Source organism: Heterocephalus glaber, unplaced genomic scaffold (assembly GCF_053883595.1).
Source record: "Heterocephalus glaber isolate CG9 unplaced genomic scaffold, H.glaber_assembly_v1.0 deba00001428, whole genome shotgun sequence".
Classification (NCBI taxonomy): Eukaryota; Metazoa; Chordata; class Mammalia; order Rodentia; family Bathyergidae; genus Heterocephalus; species Heterocephalus glaber.
The window spans coordinates 14,176,513-14,188,896 of record NW_028258293.1 but is presented as its reverse complement, the minus strand read 5'-3'; the positions used below and the strand labels follow the sequence as shown (position 1 = coordinate 14,188,896).

The window sequence follows — 12,384 nt, the reverse complement described above, 5'->3', positions numbered from 1 at the left end:
CTTTGCCCCTTTTCTTCCTATTTCACATTACCTATTATACCTTTTAGTCCTTATTTACACTTTCAGTTTCTCACACTACAGAAACTATTCGGTATTTACACACGTGTGTCCTATTTATTTCACTTAAGAGTATTGCCTCAATGTGCATCCATTTAGCTATACATGTTTCCAGTTTCTCATTCTTTATGGCTGAGTAGTACTCCATTTTATAAAGAAAAACACATTTTCTTTATCCAGTCTCCAGTTGATGGGCATTTGGGCTGCTTCCAAGTTTTAGCTATTACAAACTGTGCTGCTATGAACATGGGTGCACATATATCACTGTGGTATGATTCTTTTAATTCTTTGAGAAAGATCCCCAGCAGAGGAATAGCTGGGTCAAATGGAACTTCCAGTCCTGGTTCTTTGCGGTATCTCCATACTGGTTTCCACAGTGGTTGCACCAGTCTACACTCCCACCAGCAGTGGAGCAGGGTTCCTCTTTCCCCACAGCCCTGCCAGCATTTGTTATTGGTTGACTTCATGATAGCAGCCATTCTTTCTGAGTTGGAATCTCAGTGTTGTTTTTTTTTGCATCTCTTGAATGACCAGTGATGTTGAACATTTTTTCATATATTTATTTGCTATTTCTACTTCTTTGTCTGAGAAATGTCTGTTCATTTCAGATGCCCATTTTTGGATTGGGTCTTTAAATTTGGGAGGTCTGTTTTTTTTAAGTTCTTGAAATTTAACACAGAAAGGCTGGCTAATACCTTGTATGTATTTAATGTGTTACTTCTACTCTTAGAGAAAATTGCAATTTGATTGAATGATACTCAAGAGTTTTGCACATACTTTCAAAATTAATATATAAGCATACAAGTAAGAAAAATTTATTCTAAATCAAAAATGACTGCTAAAAATTTTTAAATACATTTCTTTATTGAAGACATAATCATTGTATGACCTCATTCATCCAGACATATTTGCTTAATTTTCAATATTAATGTACAACCACACTTTACTTGGTCATATCTATTTTGTGATATTACCACATCCATCATCTTAAATTCAGAGATTCAGAGAATAAGATAACCAAACACCTTCTCATTTAAAAAATCAAATATCTTTCTTTTGACAAGTTAACCTAATAATGGGCACAAACTACATCACAAACCATTTTCCAAGTTTTCTAGTATCATATATATATATAGAGAGAGAGAGAGAGAGAGAGAGAGAGAGAGAGAGAGAGACAGGCACACACAATGGTACCTCAGTTCACAAACTCTTTTGTTTGCAAACAATTTGGTTTGCAAGGAAAAGCATTTGGCAAAATTTTGTTTTTGTTTGCAAACTACATTGGGAGACAAACACAACTGTGGTCATCTTTCCTGCACAAATAAAAATGTGGCCATCTTTTCCAAAATTATGGAACAAATTAAGTTGAACCGAGGTACCACTGTATGTACATACTACCTGGTGGCTGTCTCATGATCTGAGCACAAATAGCTCTAAAGTCATATTTTTTAGGTTTCCCTAAAGCATAAAAATATGTACTAAGAGACACATTTAGTAGCAGTAACCAGTTTCTAAAAGCTCACCATTCTTTGCTGGGATGACAGAACACTGTCCCAGTCAGCATCTTGTTGAACGGTACTGATAAGTGTTGGTAGCTCCTCAGAGTGAGGTTTGTTGTGCATTATGGGGTGCAGGGGCAGATGGGAGGCCACATGTTGATCATTGCCCTCTTCCTTTTCCCTTGAGGTCAAATCCTGGGTCATGGCTTCCTCTCCATCAGCTGCACAGGCAAATGGAGAGGTGGCTTGCTTGGAAGACATTCTTCTGCAGAAAAAGGAAAATACCATGGACTGAAAATGGCTGTAAACAACAAAGAAATAAGCCATCCCCTGAATTTGACTAATTCAGGGGGAAAAGAAAGTAATTTAACTTTAGATATAGCTATTGTCTACTCAAAACCGCTCACAAATAACTCTTGGTTTATCTATCCCACTTTCCTTCTTTGCTTCTAATTCAGCAAACTTCTTTCAGGTAGTAGTTGTATATTTTCTCTCTTATCCGATCCACAAATGATATTCTTTTCTTTTTTTTTTTTTTTGTTACCGGGGATCGAACTTGGATCCTTGAGCTTGCGCAGCAGGCGGCGAAACCACTGAGCTAAATCCCCGGCTCCATGAATGATATTCTTATAAAATAAGTTTTATAATGTACAGAATACATCATGTATATTTTTCCTCCTAGTTTTCCCAACTAGATTGTAGCCTTCTGGAGAGTAATTAGATGACAACTAGCAATGAAAAGAATGAATGACTGAACTGGCAAGTGAACCAGTTTGCAGGATGATTTAAGAGCAAAAATATCCAAGTATTTCTTTTGTTTACATAGAACAAAAGAAGATTATATAGGAAAATATAATCAGAGAAAATAATCCATAATGATAATCTTAAGCAAATCTAGTTTAGCTTACAACTTGCATTATGGCCTACTTAATGCCCATCTGAAGCTTTCTGACACCTTCAAGAAGTGTTGACTATCGTAACTTAACTTTTATGTGACTATTGATTGAGACCCTCATAATGTTATATTAGTCTTAAGACAATTTTGTAGCATTTGAATTGAGTATCTAAAATAGCTATAAATCTATTTTATTACAAAGTGCATACCTGATTCAAAGCATTTACTATGAAAAATGTTAAAATGCCTACTATGCATAATATTTTAAGCCTCCCAAAACAACACTGAGAATTCATTAATCCACAAATAACTATACTCTGAATGACAAGGTCTCCATTCTGTGCTTTCACATGCAATCAGAATTTCAAAACTTGTAGAATATCCCTATATCAAGATGAATTTCTTAGCAAAATGGGTAGTAATAAAATCACTAAAACTTTATAACTTAACGGAAGAAATGATTTTTCTAAAACTTTGTTGTTTTCAGTTTATTGTATCTCTAGCTCTAAAACTGCTGTGTAATGAAAGGAATAAAATCTCTACCTTAATTGGTCTTTAACATTAATTGATTTCATACCATTTTTTTAAATGCACAAATCAGTTAACATAGGAAACCACATGAGCATTTTTCAAATTAGCAAATCATTAACTTGCTAGTACTGTTTCTACAGACAAATAAATACTGATTAAAGGGTCTAGAAATCTGAGATTAACAGTTAAATTTACAAATCTGTCACATGCTTTCATGAATATTGCAGTGAAGGAAATATCAAGTGCAAAGAAAAATAATTAAGTTAATTCCAATTTAAACAGTAGTTTTTATGTAGCAGCCCATGTTTCACATAGGATTTAACAGCTAATGCTAAATTTCTCACAATTAATGAGGGGGCTCAAATTTAGTATCCTACAGTGAAAAAAATTAATATAAGATCAGCTAATCTAATTATGCACAGTTCTAAATAAAAGTATTACAGGCTTTTTGAAGTGCTTTGAAACATATTAAAGTGCTGATACCTACTTATAATAATCATTCTACAAATAATAAAAATGTATTCTTTTAGACTTGATACTCAGAAATAAAATGCGGGAAAGAGTGCAGAAGAATGCTTATATTTTCTTTGAAGAGAAAGAAATTAAATATTCTAAAGACTGCTATATATCAAAGAATCAGATAAATATACTCTTGAACAATTTATATCAGTACTAACAAATGGACAAATATGCATACACTTCTGGAAAATGATAGACAAATGATGTTTCTTAGCACACAAAAATTACTATTGAGCACAATTTACTGGACCCGTAAATATTATAATAAAATCATGCAAATTACTTTATAACTGTTTTGCAAGTTTTTCAAGAGCTTGCCACAAACAACAAGAGTGTATGCAGGGTTAAGATAATGATAGAAATCAAAATGTAAACATTCACATTAAAAACAAAAAAATGTATTTACCACTGTTTTTTAAAACAATTAAATACAATTGAAAGTCATAATCCAAAACTCAAAGTGACATTAGCTCCCCCAGCAAACCTCCATTATAAAGTGAATTGTGTCCTTCCAATAGCAGTACCTGTGATTTTTGCTTTAGTATAAGTTAGTCATGACACAAACTCCAAAATGAAAAAGTCTCTTAAGAATAATTTCAACTATAAATTGCATCAGTGAACAATAGTGCGCAATCCTAATTAAATATAACTGTACAGCTGTGAAAACAGACTAAATCTGTCCAAAGCTATGAGTTGAGTTTAAAGGCTGGTTTGTTAGAGTGTTTTCTTAAGGAAGACTGGGTCCTCAGTCTTAATCACCCAATAAATTATTTCCTGCAATTACATTAAATAGAAAATTATCTTCAAATGGGGAGTGTTAATTGAAAATCAAAATTCAGAGGGAAGTTTAGAAATTACATGCTGAATACAATTAGTGAGAAAAGGCTTCACCTCTACTTCATCAACAGTCTTCTGGTGATTCCTCCAGTGACCATTCAGGAAAGCTATTTATAGCAACACACAATTTGTCTTTTATTTTGCACCTACAAATACAAATGTGTATCAAGGTTGCAAATAAAAGATAGGGTGCCAAAAAAAAGCAATATTAAATCTGACTGTTCATTCTCAGTTCACACCATTGTTAGGGGGAAGAAAATAGGGTGAGGAAGGATGACAATGGTTAACAACCAAGGAAGGCCTATTGAACTTCAAAATCCTTCCCTTTAGCAAAGAAATTAATGATTTATTCCAATAATACTTTTCCATATCATATTTTATTTAATTTTATATGTTTATTATAGGTCTTAAGCATGTCATTAGTAGAGAAAAAGATGATTTTTGTTCTTTTAGCAAGATACTTCCTTGAGTAATTCCTTTTGATAAAATTATTTGACTTTTTTCAGTTTTTTATTGTTGACTTTGTTGTTGTTTTATTTCAGCCAAAAAGATGATTTTGGTTTTGACTTTTTTAAGCAAAATATGTTCAAATTATTTACAATGCAAAGTTTATTAAATAAATCTTAGATTTAGTGATTATTAGATTTGATTTACTTACTTTTACATAATTACTTATTATATAGTCCTCTAACTTACTGATTACATCCTCATTCATTTCTGTTCTTTACTTCAGCTTTCCCTTTTAAAACATTTTACTAGACCAACTAAACTGTATTGTAGAAACTGCAAAGACACTTGACTTTTGTTGATATCCTTAGATAAACACTGCACCATAGCTATTCTCCTTTAGAAATTCAAAAATAAAATATACCTTGTTAATTAATGTTTTTAAATATCATGTGAAATGCTTACACTTATTTTTAATCCTCATATCAGTAATTTTCCTTTACAAAAAGTTTCACCCTCCTCCAATGTACATATTAGAATAGTACTTACCCTAGCTGCTTCCATACACAACTAATAAGCAAAAGAAAACAAAAATCCTTGTGAAAATGGTCAATTTTTATGTGACTTTACTTTGTTTTATTTGTGCACTATTATAACTTAAAAATCAGTCAAATGAATTGTTTTTTTAAATTTGTATTAAAAAAAAATCTTCCTAGTTATACCCCCTGAAAACAGGGGTTTATAATGGAAGTGCTGACACAACCCTAACTAAAGCAGCGCAAATGTTGCCGCTATAATACACAAAATCAAGTTCTATTATTCTAAACTATCCTCGCTCATGGGATTTTTCTTTACTGTGCTCCCAGCCAAACTGCTGAAGCATGAAAAATTTAAATGCAATCAAATGCGCCCAATTCTACTTTACTAGAACAAGTGTCTACAGTGGTACAATCTTAAAAGGAGATGCAACAGATTTGTTTGGTGTTTTTTTTTTAACTGTTTATTTATAATACAGTGCATTGGAGATAAAATAAAAGAGGAAATTACACTCACATGGTACCAGTGTATTGACTACACAGAGTACATTATAATCAGAGAGAAAAACTACATTGTCAACTTATCACATTGGTTAAACAAGATGGTTTTCTGGGGCATAACTATTATCAAGTAAAACCTCCAAAGAGAATTAAATATCTCTGGGACACATAAAACTAAATTCCCATCACATGTTCCCTGAGTTTGAAATATCATTGTCCAAGAGATCAAGAGAATCCCCAATTGGGAAGAACTTTAGGGTTAGGACTTTTGGGAATGAGACTGCTGGAGATAAAGTCTTCAATAATTGATAACGTTCTCTGAAGTTAGGAATGCCTCTAAAAAAGGTGATAATTATCCTACTCCAAACCCTCAATATAAAATTTAAATGTTTAGGCCACTAAAAACTAACTCATATAGTAAATTTACTTTCTGTTCTTAAACAAGAAATAAAACTTAGTTGGCCTAAGACTATAAAATGATAAAGATGCCAGGAATCTATACATCAAGTCCTCTACTTCTGAAAATTATATTGTCTAAAACTTTTCTGATTTAATGTCATTATTTTTAAAAGAGAGTCATTTCCATAGGCTTAAACATTACTATTAATTTTAAACAACTTTAAACTCTTAAACTTTCTCATAAGGCATTGTGACTCAAAATTGCATCTTTTTATTACTGATTGGAAAGAACCCATCTCTCAAAACTATAATTTGGAACTGTCCAAAAAAGCCACTAAGTTCACTGAAACAATATTTTAAACATTATTTTTTTAAAAATATTTTCATTACCTGTATGAGTCCTATCAAATGATATCCACTTTTTAAGTGTATTACATTTTTTGAAAGAAATCCAGATTATGATGTGAAGCAGCAATTTAACATTTGGTTTACTTATAGAAAAAGTAAAATGTTCAGAGCAACATTCACATTTATTTTTGCAGCTCAGCCCCAGGCTACCATGTTAGACTTACTTCAGTCAGATAATTCACTGTTAATTTAGTGCTGTGCTTGATCTGATTCTGAGAAATAAACAACTAATTTTCCAAATATATAACACAGTGCCTCTATTTTAAAAGGAATATGAGTAACAGATATACTCAGTTGCCAAAATGCACAATACCCAAGAACAATTACAAAGGATGCCAGTCCACCCAGCCTAGGGCAATGAAGGATTTCAAAACACTCTTCCTGTACCGCTAATTCCCATGTTTAGGGATCCTGGGAGGGGTCTGCAAGGAGAACCCTATGTCTAGATATTAAATGAAGACATTCCTTTTAACCTTTCCTTGCTTCTTTCAGGTGATTTTTTATATTGTTTTATGCAGTACTACCACGTCCTCTTCTCTACTCCACCTCCAAATATCCCTGGGCTTTTACCAGATTTTTCTTTCTCTTCTATCTATAATAATCAATTGAGAAAATTCAGGGGGAAAAATATCACTGCTTTCAGAGCTCGTTGGAGTCATAAACCTGTCTCCTAGAGATTGCAACAGCTCTTTCAGAATACTGTGGTATCACAGAGAGACAATACATGTTTTTAAAAAGTCACTGACTTTAGTTACCTGTCAAATCAGTAGAGATAAGGTAAATTAAATATACTTGAAGTCCTTACAGTGTAACTAAGAAAAGGTTTGAATTAATGGATCTTGACTTTTCTAAGGCATCTAATTTTTCACACCAAAGCATCAAAATTGTCTCCAAAGGCCTTCTAAGGTTCTTATAAAACAAGAACTACCTGGAACAGATTCTTCTCAAGTCATCAAAGTTTGTGTTTCTGGAGTTTATATTTAGCTGACAATATTGCTGTCACTTTATATAGCTTAAGACTGTTCTTTGGACTAGAGCTCATATGTCTCGGAATGCTTTGACTCATGAATTGTTTCTCTGATAATGTTACATCACGTAACCACCTCTGTCTAATTGGTTAGTATCTGCTAGAAGAGACAGGCAACCAGGGTAACTACTGGCATGCTGACTGACTGCCTATGGAAAACTTATAATTAGTACATTTGTCCTTGAGTATCCAATTTCTTTCTGGGATCAGAACAACGTGACTTCATATAACCTATATACATTTTGCTTGATAGAAATAATACTGAGTTTTCTCACAGTTTATCTACCAGTAGCTTATTGGAATATTTGTTTTTGGAAAGCCAGAACCAGAGTATATAAATACAATCAGCAACTTAACAATAAGAGCAAAACCAAACAATGACTACTATAAATAGACACTAACATAGAGGACTTTAACCAGTCTCAATGACTTTATAGCTCAACTGAAAGACTTCTGTGTGGCTTGAGTGAAAGAAAGCTAATAGCATAATGAATTTACCCTTGAATTTATCTTTATATGTTCACTTTGAATCTCCTCATCACATGAAATGAGAACTATAATTTTAAAGTGAATAACGGAGATGTCTTTGTCAGCCTGAAACTAATCCGCTAATATAGAAGCCTGATTATAAGATATCTTATCCAATTATTAATAATAATCATAAATCAAAATAATTTCTCAGAGAGAATGCATAGGAAGCTATCATCATATAGTTCTCCATTCTTACCTGTTTCACTTTTTGTTTGATATTGCCAGAAAAAAAGATAAAAATCAAAACTTATACTATAGAGATTGTTTCAAAATATGAAAGTTCATAGTAATAATGAACAAAATGATGTAAAAAACTGTTCTCTAAGGTTCTCCAATAGCAAAGTAGCACTTAGCACTTCCCCTCTTTTGTGTAATGAAATAAGGGATAAATTTCAGGTTCCTATCAAAGAACTACATGAAGTAGAAGAAAAGGAGAGAAGGAGAGTAGAAGGGGAGAGGATAGGGATGGGAAAGGGGAGAAAGGATGAGGAAAGGGAGGAGGGAAACAACCATGGCTTTGCAGTTCATTTCCAGTTTGTCTACTTAATGAAAACCTCATTGTACAGCCCTGAAAACCATTTCCAGCAGGCAAAGTATTTCTGATTCAGCAGAGGTTACACAAGCATCAAAGCAGTTAAATATAGGTGCCAAGCAGCATTGCCAGGAGCTCTTAGTACTGTGAGTTAGTGTTACCTGACAGCTTAGTGAATATAAAATTACTTGTTTCTCCAACTGAAGACAATCAAATTGTCACCTTCCATTGTAATAATACACAACTAGTGATCAGCAAAGTGCAAACATAATTACCAAGAAGAAAACAAAAAATCAAATCTAAATCTCTCTACAGAGTAAACACATCTATCTGGCTTCCCCAAAAAGGGAGTGCATTTTAATACTGAGTGCTATGATACAATCTTTATGTTTTTTAACAATAAGATTTATGCATCTTACATCAAATAAATAGAAAAATCAAGAAAGACTAATTTATAAAAAATGAATACAAATATCAATAAGAGCACTACAGCTTCTAGACATAGTACAAAGGCTTGCAAATTACAAAATGTACATCATCAGTAGCATGACCATTATAAAAACCTCCCCTCCAGAGATTTCTTTCTAGCTTAGAAATCTTTCTGAAAGTTGAAAGGGACAGGTAGAATCCAATTTCAAAAGCTTAAAAAAGAAAAACTGGGGGAGGCTGAGGCAGAAGGATCAGAAGTTTGGGCCCAGCCTGGACAACTTACTGATTTAGCAAGACATTATCTCAAAATTAAAAAATAAACAAACAGAAAGATCTGGGAATGTATCTCAGTGTGAAGGTCCTGGGTTCAATCCCTAGTGCCACACACACACACACACACACACACACACACACACAAAACTTGTTATGTCTTATTGTCTCCTAAACTGGCCTATATTTTTGATATTGAAAATTCACTTCACATAATTGGTTTGCTATTTTTATACAATTTTAGAAAAATAGCCAAGGATAAGATAGATATTCATGACATTTTGAGACATTCAATATCTGGAATTCCTCTCCAAGTTTGGTGACCAAATGGGCTTACTATCACAGAGATCTCTGGGTTAGTATCAAAGTACTGAAACTACGACATACTCTGAAGATTCTTAAGGTCCAAATAAAAATGAATGTCATCAATATCATGATGGTTCAAATAAAATACAATTTAGAAACTCTATCAGGAAAATAATTTTACTTTTTATCTAACTCCAAATGTAAAACATCCAAATTTACATCATATCTTCCAATGTGGCAAAAACTCATTTCTCAAAAAACTTCCTACTTACAGAATTTTCCTATCAGAAAGATATATCATATGGCTAATGTCTGATATTCCGTTTTTACCTGATACCTCTGTTCTAAATAAAATCATTTACAACCATCTAACCCCAAAATGGACTAGTGTGGCTGGAGAGGAGAGACCACTGCACCAAGGTGTAAAGAAAATGAATTAGTGACCACTAACAGCATAGGATTCTCTAAGATTGAATTTTCCAATACAAATTCAGACACTGAAAATCTGATATCTTGTTCCTTAGAACGATGCTTTCATCATATGCAAATCTGAACTGGACATTCACTTCTGCGTGGCCTTTCTCTATTGCTCCATTTTATTAGAGGAGGGTAAAAGAAACAGCGAGATGAGCACACCGGGCAGACTTGATGGCTAAATCAGAAACAGACCAAAGATAAGGAAAAACAGGAGAAAGGGGAAGCCCATAGTTTCATAGTTGAAAGTTTCATTGTGATGAGATAAATTTTACATCACCAAGAGAAGTATTTTTGGATGTGAAAATAAGACTGTTTTAGGAAAACACCTTTTTCCTTGATTTTACAAACTTCAAGTGATACAATGAATTTTTTTTCCCCCAAGAGATTCTACTTATAAGCTTACATGATAAAAACCTCCCAGCGAAGGGGATGCAATCAGTACTTTTTAAAACTTTAATCAGGAGTAATTTAAACCATTCCTAAAATTATACTCTTACAAAGTATTTCTTACAATATAGTAATAATAAAAAGTATCACCCAAGGGAAGAAAAGAAACCTCTTTTTAGAGAAAGTCTACCAGATTTGGGAGATAATTTCTTGTATAGACATTGTCATAAGCTCATGGTAAATGGAAGAAAAAAGATGAATCATTGGTCTGATTCTTTAAAGTATTGTTTTATTCTGCATGATCCATAAAGACAGGGACCATATGTGTCTTGCTCATTATTTGAACGCAGTACCCAGCCTAGTGCACACACATTATAGACAATCACTAATATTGGAAAGCTGGAAGGAAAAGCAGAGAGAGTAGAGATGAGCAAACAGCTCATTTTTAATTACAGTGAATAGTCACAGAAAATACCATTCACCTAAACGTTATTCTTTTTCTGTACTCTTTATCAAACAATTCGTTACTTAACATCTAAATCATATGATTATTTTATCTATATCCCCAACACTGAGCTCTCTCATCTTCCTGATAGACAACAGTCCTCAAATGTCTACAATGTATTTATATCAAGATGTCCTCTGAAATGTCATATCAAACAAACTTAAAATGACATTCATCATTTTTCTCACCACCATTCCTCATTCACACCCAAAAGAATATCATTTCAGAATAATCCCGTTTCAAAACTGGATGAATATTATATCCATCTCCTTTCTATCCTCGTTCCTCATTGCCAGCTTGTCGTTAAACTCCATCAACTCCTCCTTGATGATGTTTCTCAGGATCATCTTTCTTACCATATTCACAATCATCTTAGTACAGGGCTTTATTACACCTCACATCTAAAAGCCTAACTAGTCTTTCTCACTCCAATATCTCTCCCTCAAATCAATCTTACTGCCACTCTCTCCATCAGGACAGTCTCTTGATCAAACACATCAGTGGCTCTCCCCTAAAGATAGACTGAAATACAAACTCTTGAGCCTGGCACTCAAGGCCCTCCACTCAGATCCAACCAATCTTTCTAAACTTATCTTCTAGTAATCTGCACTTTAACTTTCTGATATAACTATACTGATACACTCAAATTTCACTTATTGTTCTCTCTAATCTTTGCTCTGCCCATCTCCTGCTATTACTATTACTCTCACCTTCCTTTCTACTTAGGAAACCAACGAGGGACTCTTCCAGGGAACTGTGATGCATCCTTTTCCCAATCCCCTTTAGGAAATGGTCTGAGAAATTATTTTACATCACTCACTCAACATCAAATGTACATCCTTATATAATCTCTTATAATATATGATATTCTTACATTTCATAAGTAATCCCAGCAAAATTATAAACTTTTCAAGGATAAAAACAAAACTCTAAGTTTCTCTGTATATCCATATCACCTATTATAATATTTTGTGCAAAGCAAATACTCAGTAAATATTGCCCAGTTATTTAAATATTATTAAATGAATAGGAAGAAATAAATTTAGGATACTACACTTAATCAGAAAAGTAGTGTCCATGAAAAAGATTTAAAATAAAACTTCTAGATCTCTGTTTGGTTTTCTGAGAGTGTCTCCTCTTCCCACATGCCCTGACTCATTAAATTCATTTCCTATTTCAAACACACAACATTTTAAAAACCAAAATAAAAATCAATCTATTTTTTCAGAAACATTAAAAGGATGGATGGCTTGACATTGGAACGATGGTTGAAAATATTCATAGTTTTCAA

The 12,384-nt window shown here is 33.1% G+C and overlaps 1 protein-coding gene across 49 annotated transcripts in view; it reads right to left on the bottom strand.

Annotated features, from left to right (window-relative positions):
• The window catches only part of Sox6 (SRY-box transcription factor 6), a 689,857-nt gene that overhangs the window by 348,392 nt on the left and 329,081 nt on the right, over positions 1 to 12,384 (bottom strand). For 42 of the 49 annotated variants that reach the window (XM_087211270.1, XM_087211269.1, XM_021263841.2 and 39 more), the window contains one exon: positions 1,581 to 1,821. In XM_087211270.1, the coding sequence (XP_087067396.1) occupies positions 1,581 to 1,821 (241 nt within the window). Of the gene's footprint in view, positions 1 to 1,580; positions 1,822 to 12,384 lie in introns of those variants that run through there. The other 7 variants (XM_087211286.1, XM_087211289.1, XM_087211287.1 and 4 more) reach the window with 3 other exon arrangements.